General features: G+C 40.7%; 1 protein-coding gene across 2 annotated transcripts in view; it reads right to left on the bottom strand.

The window, feature by feature from the left end:
* EYA2 (EYA transcriptional coactivator and phosphatase 2) overlaps window positions 1–23,652 on the bottom strand; it is an 88,745-nt gene that overhangs the window by 42,057 nt on the left and 23,036 nt on the right. For both annotated transcript variants that reach the window (XM_077787015.1, XM_077787014.1), the window contains exons 2-5: window positions 8,874–8,992; window positions 5,362–5,410; window positions 4,618–4,760; window positions 692–808 (exon numbers count right to left, since the gene is read on the bottom strand). In XM_077787015.1, coding sequence (XP_077643141.1) covers window positions 692–808; window positions 4,618–4,760; window positions 5,362–5,410; window positions 8,874–8,992 — 428 coding nt within the window. The remainder of the gene's footprint in view (window positions 1–691; window positions 809–4,617; window positions 4,761–5,361; window positions 5,411–8,873; window positions 8,993–23,652) is intronic.

The raw sequence follows: 23,652 nt of genomic DNA on the forward strand, positions 1-23,652 counted from the left end.
GGCCTTCTACATAAAACCCTCAACAATATCAAAATGCAAAGTGATCTCTCTCCCTTTCAACAGCTTCTGTAAGAGTTTGGGAAAGTCATGCAATTACCCTTTGGTTTTCCAACCCTTGGAAAATCTCAGAGGGATGGACAAAGCCAATGCAGAGCTTTATCCTTGTGTGCATTCGTCTCTCCTCAAGCAGAGTCGCTCTCATTTTTCTTAGCATCAAAGTATCAGGCTGTTAAAAAATACTAGTAGGGAGATTATGCAGCAGTTTAAGCATAGAGCAGTTTGTTCAGGTCAGCATAAGGCAGAAAGAAGCATAATACTGACAGGACTGTCTGCATGAAGTGTAAAACCACCTTTGTTTTGCTTCCATCAGGAAGCAGGAACTCACACCAACACAACAATCCCAGGTATGCAGTCACAGAACTAATCAAGGAAAAGAAAACACAGTTTCTGCAGAAAGACAAAGCTTATATTGATCACAGGTGAAATTCTGCTAGGACATAACCCTGTTAAATCCAGTCCCTCAGCCAGAAATCAACGCCTTGATGAGCAAAACAGATCAAGCAGAGACTTACCTCCTCCCCTGTGCTGGCTGCCTGCACCTACAAGGTTTCCACAGCGCTGGCAGGAGGAGAAGTGGTCCAGCACGGGGCTGTGAGTGGCCCAGGGGAGCCTGCCAGCCCTGATCACTCACCGTGCATCTGGTAGGTGTAGGGCGCCTGCCCCGCCGCGGGCGCGCTGAAGCCGGAGCCGTAGCTGAGAAAGCCACTCTGGCCTGGAGAGTGGCTCAGGCTGTCCTCTGTCTTAATGCCTGTGGGGAGCCAAGAGCAGAGCGTGAGGCCTTCTCACACACAGGGGTACAAAAAGCAACTGTAGGAATTAACGATTCTTCAGCTGGATTTTAACCTAACAAACTCTCTTTTTGCTTTACACTTTCTTTCACACACATATGTCACATCCACATATATATATCTATCTATATATCTATATCTATATATCTATATTGATATAGATATGTATTTATATACACACACATATATATACATATCTATATTGATATAGATATGTATATATATACACATACACACATATATATTAGATATATATATGTGGATGTGGCAGCCTTGTCAGAGAGTGAGAAAACTAAGTAAGTTTTCCCAGAATTGACTTATGAGACTTTGGGGAGTTGAAGATAAACAATGATAACTTAGTATTATAAGCAATATGTCACACACGTATGTCACATCCACATATATATATCTATCTATATATCTATATCTATATAGATATGTATATATATACACACACATATATATATACATATCTATATTGATATAGATAAGTATATATATATACACACATATATATACATATCTATATTAATATAGATATGTATATATATACACACACACATACACACATATATATTAGATATATATATGTGGATGTGGCAGCCTGGTCAGACAGTGAGAAAACTAGGTAAGTTTTCCCAGAATCAACTAGTGAGACTTTGGGGAGTTCCTTATTATTATAAACAAGCTGCAGGTGTTGTTTTCCTACTCTCTGTTTTCCTGTTTTCCTCAAAGATTGTTTATAAGAAAAGCATTTTGTTAATTAGCCAATCAGGTGAAATGTATTGATTAATTGACAAATCTAGTCTGTCTGTATTGGAACAGTGTATAAAAGAGAAAATTTTGAAGTAAAGTGAGATGCTATGCAAACCAACCTTCTGGAAAGTCTGTGTCATTTCTCACTCAACAGCAACATCTATCTATCTATATCTATATCTATATCTATATCTATATCTATATCTATATCTATATCTATATCTATATCTATATCTATATCTATATCTATATAGATATATGTAGATATCTATATATGCGCATGTGTGTTTAATAATTTGCCTTACCCAAACAGGTCTCTTAAGAGCCAAATAAATTCTCACAAATTTCTTTGTGATTTATTAATTTATTTGAGTCAGCTACATCCTGTATCCACAACCAAATCTACTTTTGCTAACGTGGGTAAACAATCATGAATAATATTGTTTTCAAAAACAACTTTTAAACATATAGTTTTATTATGGAATTGAAGAAAGTCACTGACACATAAAGTTCCTGAAGAGTTATCAGATGGAAGCAATGATTGATGATGGAACAGGACCTTCAGCAAAATAACCTCAAGATTTCTGTTCTCAAAAGAGTTATTTTCTACTTGCATTGTATTTTCAGCTTTGGTATCAAAACATTTATTGGCAAGTCCTACAGGAGGGTTATCATCTACTCAGGTGGATATAACATACAGTTCAGGAACAATAGGTAAGCCCTGAAGCCACAGAAATCTTTTCATTTCTAAAACCAGACAATTAAACTGACAATTTACAGAGGGAACGGCAGTAGTTGAATTAAACATTGCAAGATGAAACCCTTGCTGGTAATGAAAGGAGTTGATATTTTATTCTGAGATGCTGCTGAGATTGTACAGCTGTATTATTAAAATAAACAGCCAAAGGTGCAAGATATTATGAACCCTTTGGGCAAGACCTGTCGTTTGCATCCTATTTGCACAACAAACGATGGCCATTGGACACTCCCTGTGTCCTGGGATTAAACAAAGACCCTGCTGACGTTTGGGCATTGGGTTTACACACTGTCCATGCTGTTGTCATCTTTTAACACTTGTATACAAACTTGTAGACAAGTTGAATTCAGGTGCCTTACCCCAAACATGCTCATTTCTGGCTTAACAAGAAGCAGCAAGTCTGTGCTTGCTCAGATTTTGAATAAGCTCTCCCAGATAATGTTTTCTCTACTAAAAATCACTTATTATAGCTTTCGGTGAGAAGAACTACGATGCAGCTTGAGCACAAGCTCATAACAAGATGACTGTGAAAGGCAGGAAGTTTATTTGGACAGTGAGGGGACAAGTGCTGGTGCAAGCGTGGGGCTTCATCACTGCTGGGGAAGAGAAGCATGTGCAGAGAAGCCCCTCTTCCCAACACCCCATGCTTTTCTATTTCATCAGCACTCCACAGACCAGCATTCAACCTGCCCACCCCAGTTACAATTAATCTTCAGCAAATGGGCCTCTTTGGAAGCCTAAAAATTGTTGTCAGACAGCAAAATACCTTAGCACCAAATTAATTTCCACATAATGTTCTGTTTTGTCTAGGAACTGGCTGAGTTTTATTTTTTGTGCCTAAAAACAATACTGCTTCATTGTTCTTGGTTGTCAGCCAGGTGGAGTTTTTCATATGCTGAGCTGAGTATCTTAGAGAGGGTGTACAGGCTGGGGGAGGGAAATCACTGCTCAAGGATGCTAAGAGGTCACCCACAGGATTTATAAGCAGCATATGGGCCTGACACATGTATGCCCTAAAGCCTCTAGGCAGTAGCAAATGGCTCTGCTTTCACCTGCTCTAACAGGACAACTGTTCAGAGTTTTCCTTGGAAGTCAGCCAGCTGATGAAAACACAAACAGCTCCAGGAAAGGGTCTCAAAACATTCCTCTCATCATCCTGGTAGAGCTTTGGCTCTGCCAAGGCCACTACCCCAGCCTTCCAGAGTGCTGCACTATATTTCCCTTCAGTAAAAGCTTTGTCTGTATAAAAAACTTCTCGTTGGGAAGAGATACTGTATTTGCCAAGTAAACGAAGGTGTTAAGGAGCACAAAAGAAAACAGAAGTGGAAACAAAACTATGAAACCATTTCAGTGGTGCAAGACAGCCCTCATGGGATTAGCCAGAAGCAGGAAGCTCAAAGTTTTCTGTTAAAGAGCTGTACCTAAACAAGAGCAGCATCTCTTTGGCCTTTATGAGTGAAAAGGAATTTCAGCTTCCTCAAGAGCTCAGTATCCCCATGCAGAGCTTGAGCACACTTAAGGCTTGGTTTAGCAGGCATTCCTCTGACAGGAGTGCTGTTTAATTAGCTCCCTGTGCGAATCCCCCAGCTGCTCCTGCCCAGCACTGTCTCCCCACAGCTGTTGGCAAGGCTGTGCAGAAAAGCAGGGAACAAAGCTGACTGGGGTAAGAAATGTTGACTGCACATACAGCCAGTAAGTGCCCATTTAAACACAAACTGTCTTCCAAAACCAAGGTACTCTGTAAGAACTCACCCATGCCTTATTCTGCTCTGAATTTTGGTTCTTCTGTAGTAATATACACAGAAATTTTCTCAAAGTGGCTTGTGTTATGAAACCTTACGCTTCTTAACCAAAGTAGCTTCCTAAAACCTTAAGAAGAATCAAGGATGGCAAAGTGCAGTTTTCATAAATATTGTATTTACTGTACTTTGGCTTGACAGTGAATCATGGGAACACTCACAAGCTATTACTCTTAAGTGGCACATCCTACTGAACCTGAATTTCTCATAGTCTACTACTGACTGGCTCCAAGCTTACCTAGTTTGCCAAAACATAGCCCATGATATGACGAGCTGATAGGTTTAAAGCTGATATAGTTCAAAGGAAACCCAACACTTTTAAAGTCAGACTTTCCTCTAAGCCGAAGACGACAACGTTGCTGAGACACAAATGACACTTCGGTCTAAAACTTAAAGACTCCCAATCAATTTTGCCAGCAGCAGGACGACGATGCTCACAGGACTCTGGGGTACTCACTGTAGGAGGGGATTCCGTAGGGCTGCCCCGGGGGGGGATAGGCAGTGTAGGCAGCAGCCTGCTGGATTCCCGTGCTGTACTGAGCCTGTCCATAGGCTGCCATCGTGGGGAAGGACGGGACTGTCACTATATGGGGATAATGCCTATTCAGAACAAGAAAACAGAAGGGTTTAAGGCAATAGTTACAGCACATGATCTTCTAGAGCACAAGCAGAACAGTTCTAGACATCTTGCTAAAATAACATTCAACACAGGACTCTGAATATGTTGGGAACTTGGAACTGAGTGGACTGAAGAAGTTTGTTTTGTGAACTATCAGATTAAGCCACCTAAATGTATGGTGCCTTTAAGACAGTGCAAACTACATGCAAGTTAAAAAAATAAAATAAAATCAACACTGATTTTTCATGTTTCATTTTGAGTTTGCCGAGCAAGTGAGTGAGATGGGGAAACCTCAGACATTTTGACACATCCCCTCTGTGGTCACTCATAAACACAACAATATTCAAACTGATAAGATTTGGATACCCAGGGGTACAAAAACACAGTTCACAGTATCTCAAACCTTATTTCACTCCATATCCAAGAAGATTAAGATCCAGCTACTTCCCTGTGCCAGAGACGTGTGTGGGAACAGGTGGATGGGCTTAGGGCAGATGTTTTTTAAGGTGACAGAAGTCTGCACAAAATGGCTGTTCAGCAAAACAGGGATTTTAAATTACAGCACTTGGCACCAGAACTCACTTTGTGGTGTACAGATGGAGAGGACACTGCGGTGCTGCTTTGCTGCTGCCTGGAAAACAGAATTAAAGGGTCTTAGATTTTCATTGTGTTCTGTTCTGTGGCCAAGCTGATACAATTGTTTTTACCACTGCTGGTCTGAGAAAATTATACGGAATCAAAAGACTTTTTATTTTTTAGTTAATATTCCCAAACTGAGGTAGGTAAGAAAGATATTCTCTGCATAGCAACATACACAGATTTAGTTTTTAATCGAGGGTGATACCAGTTGATTGAACTACCAGTTTCTTCTCCTGGGACTGATATCAGTCGTGAAGCAATGACTCATATGGTAAAGGATATATAAGCCAATACTATGATTGCTAAAGTGATTTAAGCTCACTGTACATTTTGATCTTTTGCTTTTTTTGGTACTCTCTTAGACTATGACTCACTTTCTTTAATGTCCACTAAAATATATCAAAAAATAATAAATATTAAAAATACAACATAATAAATCTTCTCAATTTGAATTTTTTTGAGTTAACTATAGCATACCTTATTGAACCTACAGCAATCAAAAAATTACATCAGTAGAAAAGCTATCATACAAGTTATATGTGCAAGATGCCTTCTAATGAACCAAACCAATTGTGTGCTGTAACACTACCAAAGCAAAATGTGCCACCAGCTTTATTCAGAGATAAATTTATATTTACCAAATTAAAAACTAAAAAAACAAAACCAACCAACCAAACAAGCTAAATTAAAACCTGCAACTTGTACTGAAAATGTCACACCAAAATACCACCATGTACATGGCTTCTCCACCCACCTTCAGTGACCAAACCAGCACAACTTCCTTTGTTCAGACATTGGTCAGCTGGCAAATCAAACATTTAAACCATTTTTCATTTAATTAAATATACAAGTACATATGAAGTCTAAATGCATGCGAACAGTCCTATGGTTCTGGTTAACTTGTGCTGTAAACATGGACAGAATGACCAAAAAGATCCAATGAGCTCACATCTGAAATGTTTGTTTGTCCTGATTTAGAGCTCTCTTGAACTTGTTCTTTCACACACAACTCTTTTTCGCAACATTTTACATGGCTTGATCATTTTATGCTATAACACGGAGATTACACCGAAGTATTTTAAAAACACTGCCATTTCATCTGCTAACTTTTTAGACTAAATTTCAATAAAAATTGCATCATCAGGAGTTCTTACTAAAAATATTAATTACCAGGTCTCATTCTTTTTTTAGAATGTTAATTTATATAATTAATGGTGAAGGCTCTACATGCCTAACCACTAACAGGATCACCTTAATCACTGACAGAAACAAAACCAGAAAGACTCTTTCTTCAAACCCCTGCAATCCTCCCACACCTTAGAAAAGTAAAACCAACCTGCAACTCTACCTTGCTTTCTGTACCCATAAAATGTGGTACAGTAACCTATTTCCCCAGAAGCAGGCAGAGAGGTTTAGTTTAAAATACTGACAAAGGACAGTGTTATAAAAATGCACATATTATTGACAAAGGATAATATTATACACATGTATCTATTCACTTATGCATCCACAGAAAAAAAGACTGAGTTTAAATCCAAAACTGGGCTTACCTGAGTCACCTTCAAACTCACTATGAAAAATTTGCTTTGACTTACCTGAAAGACAACAGTACACAAAATTAGATTTTCAGACTGTGAAAAACAAGAACTACACCATTCCTGTCTGTCCCTCATTACCAAGCAGAACTGCACTGAAGAAATAGACATTGTACAATTCATTTATGTAATTCTTAATGGTTTTTACATCAAAAAACCAGCAGAACAGTTTGAGCACAAGCCTCATTTCTTTTCTCTTTGAAAAACACCACAGCTTCAAATTTTTGATTTTGGTACAGAGTAGATAAGTTTGCCAAGAATGCCAAGCAGGAATTTACTGTGTATGAATATGCAGTATGCTACTGTCACTGACAAGAAAAGGCAAAGTTGGTGCTACAGGCAAAATGTGCAAATTATACATTATATACATAATATTTCAATTATATTGAAAATTATATTGATATAACTGCACATCTCATGACAAGTACCCATGAAAACAACAGGCCAGACAGCTACGTGGACTTCTAAATGAGTAATACTATGACTAGACTTGCTAAATGTAAGACTTTATGTGTAATACAGAGCATAAATTTGTGTGCATTTATTACATGAAGAGCTCTGTCATTCTGAGAATTGTTAAACACACAAGTATTTTCCTGTTCTTCAAATTAACCACAAGTATTTTCAAGGGAAAGAGCACAATCTTGGTAGCACAGGAGATCATTATGTAGAAAAAACACCATAATATTTCTATAAGAAACAAATCAACGTGAGCTGTCACTTGCGAAGTGGTGTCCAACAGTAGCTCCTGTGTTGGCTCTTATTTATACCACATAACAAAAAACAGTTCCTGCACCAAGACTTTTACAAAATGATGGACCTAAAAATCATTTCTAGCTCTAATCTTTTCTGCAAACAGGAACATTTAAAAGGATGTTTCCTTTAGGCTGTTATTCCTTCTACTGCTCTTGTAAATAGGCAGTCTCGATGGGAGTGATTTAACCATGCAATTCCTAATGCCTGAGCAAACATGCAAACAAAACATCCCCTGGCCTTCTAAGAGCCTATAAATGAAGGGTTAAACATACTACTAAAACATAATAGCCAGTGCCTTTTCCTACCTCCCCTCTAACAGGAAGGCTGACAGATCCTGACCGCAGCAAACAATAGCTGGGATTGTACTAGCAAGAACTAGTTCAGCTGCATCACTTGCCAATAATTTTTTTAGCAGATTTAACATTCTTCTGTTTCCTTCACTTGAACACTATGATGGGGTAGGGGGGTGAAGGAGGAGAGCAGATAAATTTCCATCAGAGCCTCAACCACTGAAAGAATTTGTCCCGGGTACCTGCCAAATGTGAAACTCCAGAGCAGAGGCCAGCTCTGCCCATTTGGGATGGCAGCAGCGGTCTCCGAGCGATGCAAACTGGCACAGAGCTGCTTTGGCAGGAGGTTTTCAGGCTGCTCAATACATTTCTGGGCCTGGGAGCCCCCACAGACCCCACCTTAACAGCAGCAGCAGCACAGCCACCAAAGCCCAGGGCTCACGTTCACATCACCACTGGGGCTCCAGCAAAAACTACCAGGTCCACGCAAAATACAGTTTACACCTGTAGTTCTTCCAGTGGAATAAAAATCTACACATGCACGTGTGTAAATGCAGGCACCAACTATACACAGACACATAATTACATATGAATTATTTCTATTCCATTTGCATTCAAGCCAGTGTGGAACTAAAGGATTCAACCACAACTGGTGAGTATACAGAAAAAAAAAACCTCAAAAATCTCAGTTGCTCATTACACTGTAGAACTAATTGCCAGAAGCAGAGGCCTTGCAGTAACCAGCTCCCTTTGGTAACATATGTTCACAGATTTTATGTTAAAGTAGCAAACAGCAAGCAGAAGAGCAGCCTACCTTCTATGTCATCTGGAGCCGTGGCATAAATGTGAGAAAGGTTAAGCTTCAGTCTGTCAGGGCACTCTCTATTTACAGTCAGACTGGGTGATATCACTAGATCTAGCATTTCCTTATACCTGAAGGAAAACAAAGGAAAAATACAGTTTATTCATTAATTATGCATGCTTACTAATGATTCAATTTTTTTTTTTCCCTAAGAGTATAAATATTAAAGCTGATTACCTAAACCCAGGCTTCATATAAATTCCACATAATAACATTCACTAAAGTTTTCATCAAAGGGAAATGCTGAATTAAAATGCAGTACTTGCTTCCTTGGAGATTACACCCATCTGATTAATGAGTTCCCTTTCTTCCTGGATTTTGCCATACAAAAACTAAATTCCAGATCTCTCATATGCCATCAAAGCAAGAATTAACACACCAGTGTCCACTGAGGCTGCAGAACAGACTGAAACAGGCTGAAAATGAAGCTGAGGGCAGTTAAGATCATTACCGAGTCTTACAAGGTAATAAAGTTAGTACTGGGGACAGGATCAGTTTTCCAGGGGACACCAAAACCAGGCACCCCACTACAATGTCCTGACCATTAGGTGGCAGTGATACAAGGACAGTCCCTTTCACATGAGCAACCTTCCCTGATGGAACCAAAAACTTCAAATGAACAACATCTAGGACTTACATCTCTGAAGAAAAACAGAATTCACGTGTGCACACGACCTACACCACCATGAAAGCTTACTACCTCTGCATTAGCTAAACAGTCCAGAAACAAGGACTAAACCATTATTTCAGACCTTATGAATCAAATCAATAGGTCTATCCCCGTGCACACATTTTCAGTTAATGTGCCTACCTGCAGACCTTTTCAGCTGTTTGCTTCCCTTGGAAGTGTTGGATATTTTGGATGGGTACAAAATACGTCATTAAGTGCACAGATTTACACACCTATGTTTGCAAGTTTTGGTGAAGACAATGGGGTGAGTACAATAAGGTCTGGTACATTTGATACCTGCACAACTCCTTTTAAGCAAAGCAGGTTTCCTTGAAACCTTCACTCCCATCATGTTCTCCCCTTGTTCCCTGTGCAAGCAATGCCTGTGTCTAGAACTGAAGAACCCACTGGGCAAGGAGAACCTGGAGCTAAATTTCTCACTTAATTGTCTTTATTTCTTCTTAAATACATACAGTGCAATGGAAAGCTATTTGTATTTTCCAAGACTAAACTTGCAGGTTTTGGTTCAAGCCCAGAACAGAGAACTCAAAGATTTTGTGTCACTCTTTGCTTTCCGTGGCCACACAGAGCACAACCTTAGTTCAGTTCCCTGGAAGTCAGTGGGTGGAATTAGGGCTGTTAGGGGAAAGCATAACTCTGCTCTTGGACAGAGCAGGGTCTGAGCAAGAGCTGGTGGGAGAGAGGGAATTGGTGGTGAGTGGATCCTGGCTGCAGCTTGGTCAGGCTTCCCTTCTCTCATCACTGAATGTGCCTGCCAAGGCAGCTGGCATATCCCAGCTCCCAGGCTGGCACCTCCCTGAGCTGGACTAAGCAGGCAGCACCTGGCTGGTAACAATCCACAGCACACCACCCCAAACATCTCAAAAAACATCCCAAAGTTAAAGAGCGTAGAACATAAAGCTGAAATCCTCAGGCTTCTGCAATACCAATCTATGTGCTTCTGTGAGAAGCCAAGAGTTTTGTTTTGGTTTTCTGTTTAAATACCCCTGTATGGCTTTACCAGCTTTGAGAAACAGAAAACCACGTACTTTTTATCTGAACCTCCCCAATCCTTTTTATAAAGCCTGTAAGTCCCTGTGAGGGAGGGCAAGTATTGTTAAGAACAAGCACAAACTAGATCACTTCACCTGTAACTAAACAGCAAAACCAAAACTAAATCCATTTTCACTTTCTCACCTGACAGCTGCCCAGACAAAAAAAAAAAAAAAAACACATTAACCCTCTGTGAATTCACAGAACTACCAAAAACAGGCGTGAAGAGGCATAACCATGTACAGTGTCCACAACCCCAGTCCTCCTCTCTCCAGGTGGGATCTGTCTGCCTGCCTTGGGAATCCATGTGGGTATCTCATCACCAGCACAGCCTCAATTCCAAAGGCTTCCCAAGTATGTGCCATGAAGGAGACCTCATGAATGACCAGTGTGGTAGAAATGCTCTGGATCCAAGGCTTGTGCCATCCCTTTGTCCCCAAGTGCCACCTGCCACAGATTTGCTAAGGAAACAGGAGCAGCATGAAAAATCAGCCTTGCTCCTGCATCTTTATTGCTAGTGGATCTCAAAGAGTTCCACCTTCAGGTGTGTCCTTGTAAGAGGAGCACAACTGGCTGTCCCTCCCTGCCTTAGATGCAGACAAACTGAAAATGCAGAAGCACAGGGCCACCAACTGTACCCACAGCAGTGCCCATGCTGCCAACAGCGTGGAAATGCAACAAGGAGGCAGATGTGTGCACAGATACAAAAAAAAGTCCCCAGGTGTAAAAAATCCTACCCAAGGGACGCAGCCCAGTGGCAGAGATGAAACAGCAACCCAAGACTCAACTTAGAACACAGCTCACAAGAGGCTTCACTCAGCACTGCAGAACTTCTGCTCCATCTGGAACCGAAGCACAGACTGCGGGGCAGTAAGGGATGGTCACAACCCTTCTTCTGCACACTGAGCTTGTGCCAGAGCTTTTTCTCCAGAAAAGCCAGCACTCTCTTGCTGCCACAGCCAGGCTGCCACGGAGAAAGGGCTCGGGAAGAATTCTGTAGTGCTTCTCAGTGGGGTGGAACAAGGTACGAGCAATGGCTCCTAAGGCTCTCTGAAAAGCAGCAGCGTAGGCAGGGGCTTTGTTCCCCAAGGATTTAAGGAATTAGTTTACTCAAATCCACTAGCACCCAATTAAATTTCATCTGCATGGCTGAGAAGGTGAGGTTCCATTTTATACAAGCTTTTCCTTTCCACTCTGAGCACCATCTCATTTCTTTTCCCCTCACTTCCTTAGTGCTATCCCTGAACTGAGGGATCTGCTGCCCCAGATCCTGTCAAGCTGGGGCTGTTCCACCTTGTTTCTCAGATAACACATGCCCTTCAGCATAATCCAAAGCCCCATCATTCATGACACTGCCCAGGCTGTTGCCAAGTGAACAGGAGCAGATGTTTAAAGGGAAACGATATTTTATAGTGATTAATGCACTTTAATTACACCATTGTTCAGAGATTTCATTAGCTACTCTCTGCCTGATGGTTTTTCTACTGGTTTTGTTCTGTTCACTTTTGTATTCACCAAATCACATCACATTTTCCTGTTTTTTTCAGATCTCAGTTTAGTCTGTATTAGTTGCATGTACAAACAGGTAACTTTTCACAGAACTGCCTGTCTGGTTGTGCATGTCACGTATGAGTGCTGTTAGTGGCTTTGCCTCTTTTGCACGCACCATTTACTGATTTATTCATGTGCATCTCTTGCCTATGGACTTCTTGACAAGAGTTTCTGAAATTCCAGTTTTAATGATGGCAAGCTACAGAAAACAGTCAAATAATGGAACAGGGCTGGTATTTAACACAGTAAATGACATTCTGAGTGCAACTGATGAAAATATCAGGTCTTTGTTTTCTTTATAGAGAAAAAACATTTTCTGGCTTAAGCAGCGTACAGTAAATCAGTAATAAAGTTTGCTGAATATGAGCTTTTATTAAAACCAGTGATGGCAGCATCTAGCTTGCAGGGCTGACAGACATCTGGAAGAGCTTTTGGCTTCTATAATTAAGAAGAACCTTGTGTGAATTTGTTGCTCAGCTTTTCCATTAGAATCCCCTACTCAAACCCCAGTATTCTGCCCTGAAAGTTAGCCTACAAAATCTCTGGCAAAAACAGAAACTTTTTTCTAACATTTAGAAGGGAAAAAATAGAACTATAAGTTTGTTTGGTTTTTTTTTTTTTTTTTCCGTTTTCAATCATTATGAAGCTAGGAATACCAGATTAAACAATTTAAGGTTTCAGATTTTTGACTGAGGTGCTGGGGCAACTGGCAAATCCTCTGTTCTTTTACAGTGATGGTTTGAAGGCAGTGATTCCAGACCCCAAGTCAAGGCAGTCAAATGTGTGCTGAAGACAGAACTCCTGAGTGATCTAATCTCTCTCCAGCAAAGTACTCAAAAATGGATGTCCAATGCCATGGAGGGACACGGTGTGGTGCCTTAAGTTTTAACTTTCATATCTTCCAGATTCTGTACTGCATTAGTACATAACTCTGAGCTTCACTAGAGTCTTAGCAAGTTCTCACAGTTTAGTCAGACAACACAATCCTTTTTCAGCCTGAGAACTAAGGGCACTATAACAGCTTCAGGCCCAAAAAGCATAAACAGGAAAATGAGGAGAGCAAACTGGGAGGATGGGACTTCTTAACCTGAAGCTGTAATTGGAGCAAACTGGGAGGATAGGACTTTATAACCTGAAGCTGTAATTGGACAATTAACCCCAATATGTAAAATTTCTAAAAATGTGCAAACTTATGACCCATCATCCACCTTGGGTGTAGCCTGGCCAGGCTCTTGTACTGCCCAAGGTGTATCCTGTGAAGGCCTTTAAATAAATCCCTACTTTATTCCTTTAACAATGCATAGCCTCTGTTCTAGGCAGCCTCTCAGAGCATCAGGTGTGCAGACTAAGGGTGATGAGAACTCCATGGGTCATATTTTGAAAGGGTGGAACAGGAAACCACCATGGCGTTGTGGGCAGGTGGAACCTCACCACAGCTCTGCCCAGCACAGCTGACAAGCCAGGAGGCACCAGCAACAGGTCAAGGAGGCTCCTTCCAAAGCTTGGAGCTCTGCTGCTCAGACAGAAGCTCAGTGTGCTCCCACTTGTTCTTAACATCCTCCCCACAACACCCAAAATGCAGCTCAGGGCACTCCCATCCTCCCCGCAGAGGCAGTGGACTTGTGCCTGGGAATCTGCACTTTTCACTCATCTCTACTCCATTTCTGGGGTGAGAAGACAGAATTCTGGCTTCAAAATGTACCTGAATGGTAAAAAAAAATGTTCAAAGGAGAGCTTTCAGGGCATTTTCAGCAAATAAGACATCTGGGTAACATGAGGTACCAGGGTAAACTCAATGGCTGAGTGATGGAGAGATTTCAGAGGAAACATGTGCAAGGAAGAGCAGGGTATTTTCCCCAAAATGACAGCAGTCTGCAGGAGGGCATCTCAGAAACAGAAAGGACAGTCAGGAGTGAAAACACTAAGAGGGGGGAAAGCTGGGGTGGGTGTGGGAAAAAAGGAGAATGAGCTCTGCATCTGTCATCAGTGAAGGAACTGAAGAGGCAGGAGCCCTGCAGGTGAGAAAGACAAAACTCCTCCCCTTGGGAAAAACCTGCCAGAGCCTACAGTGGAAAGGACAAGGACTTCAAGGGAGTGAGAAATTGCAGTTTCTCAGAAATTATGTTCCCTGCAATAATCTCATGCAGTGATCTTCTCGAGAATTTTTACTTGTATCTGGATGGAGGCCAAATACAAGCTTAAACCACTAGATCCTCCTAAACATATGCATATGCCAACACAGAGCCCTAGGCAGGAGTGGTACAAGCCAAGTGCTCTAGTTTTAGCTCTGCTGGGAAGGGGAGGAGTAGAGACAGAGATTGCAGCCCAATTGCAAGAGCAACATTTGTGTCTTGCTTCCGTGACTTTATGTGGTTTTAATTAGTTGATCAACCTCTTTCATCTTTCTACCCTCCTAAAAAATGGTGCAGATTGCTAAGAAATACTTGATGATTCCAGTGGCATTTATCATTAAAAAGATGATAGTCTGATTCCCCACTTTATTTCAGAAGTGAATCACATGCAGAAAAATCTGAAGATGGCTTTCTCACTCTCTGATTCAGAGAAAACAAACAAAACCCATCCCAGTCCTAAAAAGTTTGAGTTTAATTCATTCCTAGGAAATACAAGATTAATTTTTTTTTCCCATATGGATAAAATTTTCAAAAGCACCTGCTATGCCTCATTAATTTTCATTGGGAATTAAAACTTCTACTGTTTTAACTCCGTGGGAAGCATAGTAGCTTAGGCAGTGTTGCCAGGACTTCTGGTAGCAAAATTCTGCTCCCAATTTTACTTTGCTCCTGTACAAAAATAAAGGAATCATTCATAAGCAAAGAAAACAGTATTATCTTGCAGCCACCTTCCACATGGTATAATCATAGGGAATCTCCCACACTGAAGATTTTGGCTACTTCTATCCACCCATTTCAAAAGCAGAGGAAAGTAATTTCATTTCCTCTGTCAGTACATTCCTCCCCACTCTGTTTGGCCGCTCTTCTCTCCATCTATAATAGATTCTTTGTTCCATTTCAAAAACCCAAAAATGCTTCAGCAGGTGAAAGCCACGACCCTGTTTTCTCTTTTATAATGAGTCTTAGTTCACCCACATCTGACAGATGCATGCAGGAAAAGCCAGAAGAGGCATAAAGTTAAACCCGGGCTGGCATTAATGCTCATGTCCCAGGCTGGCAGCACAGCCCCGGTGACAAGATTCCTTTCAAGGTGACCTGCAGGGCAGATGCCTCGGGCTCTTTATATTCCTGAGAGCTACTGATGTACGTGCACAATAACAGCAGCAGTACTTGTCTGGATTTATCATTGCCCAGCCTGTTTCAGACACAAAAGGAAGAGGAGTCCTCACTGTGGCTGTAGCACAGCCCCTGGGCTGGGGGTACAGAGCTGCACTAGCCTCCAGCACGTGTTATCTCAGGCTAAGGATGAAGCCAAGAGAAATAAGACAAAAGTTATGTGATGGGTAGGGGAAAAAAATTAGTTAACACTGAGATTTTTAAATTCCTCGTATTTTTTTTTTAAAGTGTTAATTCTAAACAAGTTTAAGAAAAATAACTGAGAAAAACTAACAAAATAGACCAATTCTTTCACACTTCTGAAACCACTATTGTTTAAAAATAACCAAAGTATTCCATCAGCTTTAAAATCTTTCCCCACATGGTTTTTGTGTTTTGTCTCTTTTTTTTTGTTGTTGTTGAATGGACAGTCTTTTTTATCAAAATTTTACTTTCACTGGAAGTTTGCTGTCTTGTTCTAACCCATAGACCCGACAGTGAAAAACAGATGAAAATTCCTATCTCATGAATTTTTTGAGGCGCATTAACTTTTCTTTTTCTTTTTTTGGAAGGAAAGTCAGCCTTAAGATTTTTCAGAACTTGGAACCAGCACAAATAATTGCATGCCTTGTTTCCCTGGAAGTCCTGAATTTCCAGAAGCATTGACTTGCTTCATTACCTGCTATTCCAGTCTGCTTTTCATTGATTTTTCTTTAAATATACTATTTCTATTTTTTTCCTTTACATATACTATTTTTTTTTTCTTCAAATACACTATTTCTTTTTTGGCTCAGACCTGTTAATTAAGAAAAAAAAAAAAAAAAAGGTAGGGTCTCTTCATATAAATAAATGTGCTTCCTCCTCCTAGCAGGGCTTCACTACTGCCTTCTCCAGGTGCTCATTTCCTGATCCCCCTGCAGACACAGTACACTAAGCTGAAAAAGAGGGATGACCTCAACTGGGATTCCCCTGCATTTCCTGCAATTAAAATGGGAGATACTGAAGGAAGATAGAGCAGGGGGAGCAGCAACATTTTCTGGCTGAGCAGTCCACAGTAAAGGGGATTCAGTGCACATAAAACCACCAAGACAAGGCACCTTCACCAGTCATTTGAAAGCACTGAGAGGCAGCTCAAAACCTGGAGTGAGCTCATGATGGGGTTCACACCACAGACCTTCAACCTGGCAGCCTGACCAGAAATACATCATGACATTGGTTGGAGTCATTGAGTCTTTTAAAATTAATTTCAACAACAGTATTTCACTTCTTCTAAGTCAAAATAAGAAAGTATTATTTTTAACAAAGCCTTTTTTTGGTATGCTGGATCTATTTGCTAAGTGGAGCAACCCTTGCAAAAAGATTATTTTCCAAAGCATAAAATTACTCAGCTTTCTTACAGTGAACAAGCAAGTACACAGAACAGGATACATTGATAAAGAAACACTGTGAGCTTACAGCCTACAGTGATTTGAAATATAAAATTGTATGTGCATGCATACATACAAAAGTACATAAATAATCTCAGCTTCCACATTCCTATTTGACATTCACAAGCTTTTTAATTTCATCACACCTCTTCCTATTCAGATTCCCCAGGCATGCAAGAGCTGCATGTGACTGCAGAAAACCACTCCAGCAGCTCCAGCTGCAGAATTAAGGCCCTTCATAAATAATTGCAAAATGACTGCTCCCAGAGTCAGGGCTTCCCAAACCAAGGGTTGCAGAGTCCAGCTCATGACAATTGTCACTATTAAGGCACCACTTTCTTTTTTTATTCCTGCACCTCAGAATCACAAGGGCTAAAGACACAAATACATATATATATATATATGAAATTAAGAGTTCGTTCCCCTCAGTTTTCTGCTTTCTCCTCACACATCATGATAAGAGAAGCATCTATGCTGGAAAATGAGAGTCTGGTGTTACCAGGAAAAAACTCATTGTCAGGTGTGTGTTTGCAGGGCCTTCTTTTGTAAAACATTTGCATCATCAATACACTGTAACATAAAGCAATTACATAAGCAAAATTAAGCATCCAGAAATTATTTCACCTCTACCATACCAGGATGAAGCAGTGACAATAAAGCACTGAACATCACAGAACAAAATCATCTGCTTCAAAAAATAGTGGAAAATCACAAATAGAAAACAGAGCTTTCCTTGCTTACCTGTGGAGACATGGGCAGACCTGCCCAGTGGCATGAGAGAAACCACTTTTAGGCACTTTTGTAAAACTAACTGTTCAATGAGGCAAGTAATAACTTCTCTGAAACTCTATTTAATGCAGCAAGACAAGATAAATCATCACAAATCACAGAGGGCTTGGGAAGGAAAGCACCTCACACAGCACACAGCTGGAGCTGCAGGGCAGCAGGAATTCTATCCCTGCACACTTTAATGCAGTGAAAGTTGGCCATTAGCTGGAACAAGTGCCAAGGGAAAACACTTTCCAGAAAGTTTAGAGCATTTATACCACCCACATCCTAACAAAAAACTCCTCATTCGAAAGGTAGTGATGCAGCATTCATGAAGCTGCCCCAAGCCTCAGAGTGTGAGCAACTTGTTCTAGTGGCAGGGGGGCTGGAACAAGATCATCTTTAAGGTCTCTTCTAACCCAAGCCATTCTATGATTCCATGAAGCGCCCACAGAAGAATAAATGTATTAGAAAATACTTGCTCATGCTGCTTTGAGAAGTAATACTCTTATTAAAATCCACAGGTAAGTGTGTACAAGAAAAAGTGGCACTCACACGGGAACAGCTCTCACAGAGGACACAATGAAGGTTAATTCTGTCACACAGAAATAGCAGATCAACCCCCAGTCTGAGACTCAGAAAGCCTGGGGTTTTCTTCCTGCTCTGCCCCTGGCATCTCAGCTGATTCCTGGGCGAGTCCTTTGTGCCACCACTGTGCTTCCTTGACCTTTGCACGTCTTCCCTGGAGAAGCTGCAGGACAAGTGTTCCTCTTCTTTATGTGAAGCATTCACCAGGGCAATGCTGTCCTACTCTCTGTGAGACCTCCAGGTACTGCAGTATTAAATAAAATGCAGCAACAAAAAGATATGTATATATATATGTATATATAATTTTCCCTAGGGCTGCAGTTTACCTTGAAGTAACATTGAGTTCTTCCAATTGCTACGAGATTGGGCAAGTTTCTCAGGACTACAGTAAGGCCTCAGTAAAACTGGGAACTACAGTATAAATTGCCAATTAAGCTCTTTTTAGGGGCTGGAAAGTCTTCTGAAATCTTTAGGTGGAATCTGTTACACTGCTGGAGTATTGATATCCATGCCAATGAATAATGACCAACGTGAACATGAGACAGCCAAGAAGGAGGCGAGGCACGAGACCTGTCCTTCAGGGCATGTTCTCTCACTCATTTTTGGTCCAAAATCTCTCCATTCCCAGACTATGAGAATTTCTTCACCATTTTGATTTACTTCTCAAACCTGTCAGAGTCCTGCAAAGTCTCCAGCAACCCACTAAGAAAGGTAGGCCTGCCCCTTTATAACAGGCCTGCGTCAGCACCTCCATTCTCAGCCTGTAAAGGAGGAGCACCTGGGGAATAATAATTCAGAAAGAGCTATGGGAAAAGAACTATGAAATGTAAGTTAGCAAAAGGACTTTGGATGTGAGGGAAAAGTCTAGGATAACAGTACAGGTGAGGCTGGAGTGAGAATGACGTACTCTCTCCTTGCTTAAATCCCTCAAGTCAAACTTTCTCTAAGCAGAGAAGACAGCAAAGAGCTGCTCTGTGTGTAGAAGGTTGAAGAATCTCTGATTGCCTCATTTTCCTTATCAATAAAAGAGCATTGATGGTGATGTGACTACAGCACTTCTGAACAAAACTGCTCTGTCAGAGCTACAATTTATGGAAATACCAGGTTCACAAAGTTTCAACCATTCTGTGATCAACAGTGAATTTCTGGCTGGGTCATCTTCAAACATGTTGAGCCAAACCAGTTAATCCTTATAATATCACAAGAGCTGCTCCCCTCCTTTTGATGCTGCTTAACACACTCCTGTCGACAAATGCTGTAGGCAAGGCTGGTCCAGAACTACTGCAGCTACTACGAAGGGCACTGCAAATGCAGCTGCTCACTCAATACCATTTAACCCTCAAGCTGCTTCCCAAATGCATGGCCTGGATGAGGAAATCCAACTGTACTCTGATACACCTTCCCTGCTCAGATACCAGGTAAGTCAGGTTACTGGATTTAGTGAATGTGTGGTTACATAAATCAAGTTAATGAACTTCTAACAGTCCCTTAGTCGCAATCTTTCTTCTTTGAGAAGAGCAGAGGATGCTCCTGGAAGAGAGGCTATCACTCAGCTGAATTCAATAAGTTATCTTTCCCTCCTTTTCTCCAAAGATACAACTAAAGCCATCTTTTCCCTCCATTTTTGACTCTAAATAAAAATCAACTGTCATTATGAATAATATTTCTGTAGTAGAAGCTGGTTACCTCACCAGCAGGAATACTGAAATGTCAATTTTGTTTTTCCTGTGTCTAAAACTGGAAGGCTCAAAAGGGAGAAACTGAAACAAGAGGTTGGCTGACAATGGCAGTTTATAGATAAAACTGCAGCAGATTTCTACTTTTAAAGATCTACAGCACAAAGGCAGTGAGCAAAGTATTACAGTGTAATTGCTACTCATCTTGGAGATGTTAGGAGAAAAAAGGACAATAATTAAAAGCAGTGCTTCAGCAAAATGCACTTTGTTACTCATACCAGTCAATAGTGTGGAAACAGCCAAGGGGAACAGGAATCTACTCAGAGCAAATGCTCACAGTGTTTTCCTTGATATTAACTCCATTAATAATTTGTTTCTGTGGGTATTTGAAAGTCAGGCTAAAATAACAACACAGGAATAACAAATGGGACAGCATGATTCACTTTGTATGTTCAGGTGGGCCAAGGTCTGATTTCCAACGAGTTTTGGTGGGACAACAAGCTGAAGCTTTTTTCTTTAAGCCCAGGTGAAAGTTAACCCGGGCCCAAGCTCCCAAAGCTGCTGCTGTTAGGTTTATTTTCAAGACAGAGGGAAGGAATTTTTGCAGGGATAACCAGAAGATATTAAAAAAGAGGAGTCACAAAAATCCTGCCATCCAGTCATTGATGCTCTGCAGGACAGCACAGCAGTGAAAACCCCAAATAACACAAATGCACCAAAATGCCATGAACAGAAATGTCCCTGTTTTCCTTTGCAAAACCTGATCTGATAATGAAAAGCACTTCCTGGAAGTGCCACTTTATGATATTAAACAGGCCTCAAATAACTTAACAAAGTACAGAGGGACACTGACATTTGAACTGCAGGAGTTTTGTTTTCCGTCTTGTTTTTCCCACTGTGAATATTGCATTTGAATAACTGAAATTTTCAAAATCTTTTTTCCTCCTTTCACCATGATGTAATGCAAGTGTTGCACAAGATTAACAATGTAGAGCTACTGCTGCTGGAGCCAAGTTTGGCACCAAGAGAGATTAGGGTTGGCACCATACACCACGATCTTTAAAATAAATTTGGCAGCCTTGCTCTTGCCACTGCTGCCATAAACAGCAGTCGGGGCAGTAAATGGAAAAGTGCTGAAAGAGACCATGAGTTTGTAACTGGAACAAAGATGCCCATTAGCCAACCACTTAATCTAACACCTTCTCATATATGAAAAGTAAAGTTTTACAATGATACGTCAAAATTAACAGCAGTAGCAGGGACCAAAGTGTAACATAACAGTGCCTTTCATCTGTCCATCACACCAAACTGAGCCTACAAAACCCACCAGCCAGCTACCTGTCAGCCAGGAGAATTAACATGCACAACTGCAAGTTCCACCAGATTATTCAAAGAAAAATACTTGATCTATACAAGAGCACATCTGTCTCAACAAATTTTCCCCTTCCAGTACTTCTCAGTTATGCTTTCCCGGGAGGACATTTGCTCCTATTCAGTGATGCTGGAACAGCTCTCTGGAAAGAGACACATATGTGTGTTTTTCTTCTTTAAATGCAGATGGAACAGAGGAGAAATGCAAGGTTTCCTCACTGTATCCCTCCTGGCTTGAACTGAACGAGCATGGGCTGATTTTCTCTGCTCTATAAAAGGAGTCTGATGATTTGTGATGTGGACATCTGTCTGCAACTGGACAGATGCCACCAGCTTATTTCACACAGACAACTAGACAGCCATGTAATAGCAGCATCTTTCAATTGCTACCTTGATTTTTTTTTAAAGAAACCTCATTATCTAGCAAAAGAACTCCATATTCCATCCAAAATTTCACTACACTTAAAAATTCTTTAAGCACCAACTCTCAAATAAGGGACCACCTTCACATGCGATGTAAAAGTCAGAAGTATTTGTGGTGCTGTAACAGCTTTTTGTCACTTTGTTAGCACCAAAACATTTAAGAACATTCAAGGCAGATTTCAAGCTGTAACTTTCATCAACAGTACCAACAAGCACTCCTAATGGGATAGCCAGCATGGTGTTTTTGTAGGGAGGCACACACAAGTTACAGACTCCTTTTGTAGCTTTGTTTTAAGGTGAAAATGCACTTTTTCTCTCACTACAAAAAATCAAACTAAATGAAAAAAATAGGGTCTGATTACTATAACCTAACTTTTCTGATGGCTTCAAATTCTTCAAAAGTCCTGCCAAATACAAAAACAAAGGGCAACTTTCAATGATGACAAACCATGCTATCTTTTATTAGATGTTCACAGCTTCAGTTGCAAAACTAGCATCTCAGAGTCCACTTTGTTTCTCTAATGAGCACTTTACTCCTATCATACTACACCCTTGGGAGCCCCAGTCAAACTCTCAAGAAATTACTCTGTGACACAGCTCATCACCTCTGAGGCCACCTGCCAACAGCAACCACTCAAACCCAGTTTGGGACTGCTGGGAACAAGAGGGATCCAAACCAGCAAGAGGCAACTGTGACATTCATAGATAATTCAAGATAATTCCCTGCAGGTACAGCAAACGGCAGCTCCTAGAGTTCGTTCAGATAATCTAAGAGTTTTATCATCTGTACACATTAAAAAATCAAGCTGCACGTAAAAGCCAACTTTCACTGCTTGGCTATTTGAGAACAAGCTCACATGTGCCATGGAGAAGGTGACTGCCTTAGAATTAAAACTCAGATTTAATCTGTAATTTCCTTAGCTTAACGGCAAATTTCGCTTGCACACACAGGACTTCAAAGGCCCTCACCTTTCCACAGCCCAGGAGAGCAGCCTGACAGCCTGGTCCAACAGTGGATGTGTTTCCTGACATTGGATTAACTTCAGCTCACCACCTTCAGTGCAACTTCTCTCTGACACTTTTATGGAGTAACTTCTAGCACAGACACAAGAATCAAAGTCATTTCCTGCCTCCAGCTACTACAGGATGGCACAGATATGTTCAATTCACTCAAAAGCAGCATGCAAAGATGTTCTTGCTGACTCCAACTGTTTGCAGCAATGACCTACCAAAAAATTAAAAAATGAAGTCAACACTGCAAATATATGAATGCAGTGCTTGGCTTAAAAAAAAAATAAAATACAGCAGCTCACCTCTTTTTTCCCTTCACAGAAAATCTGATAACTCTGGTAAAAAAAAAAAAAAATAAGGAGAAAGGAGACTGTGCCTCATTTCAAATTGTGTTTTGCCTTTTTTTTTTTAATTACTGCATAGATAGGAGTAATACAAAAATTGGAACAAAGGTAGCTGAGCTCAAGCAAGTTACAGTTCTACATTAATTTCCCTCAATCACTAATTAAAGAGCCACCTTAAAATACTAACACAACTAGAACTGCTATAAGAAAAACAATTTACTTTATTTCTCTTGAGTGGAATTGTCAGAAATGACAATTTTGATGCCATGATCCAGTGGCCAGGGTAACTTTGATTCAGTAAGGGAGACTTGGATTGAGTCCTGTATCAGCCACAAGTTTTCTGTTACCAGAATAGGTTACAAAGCCAACTCCTATTGAACCTGCCTGCCTCTATTCCCCTCCTCTGTAAAACAGGGGTTTCTGCATTTTTACACTTCTGAGCACACTGAGCTCAAAATTATTAAGACAACATACTGCACTCAGGTAAATCAGCACAAGAATGTGAGGAAGAAGAATATTTAAACACCAAAGACAGAAAAGCAGCCCTACACCCATGAAAAAT

This window comes from Lonchura striata, chromosome 17, assembly GCF_046129695.1.
Source record: "Lonchura striata isolate bLonStr1 chromosome 17, bLonStr1.mat, whole genome shotgun sequence".
NCBI lineage: Eukaryota > Metazoa > Chordata > Aves > Passeriformes > Estrildidae > Lonchura > Lonchura striata.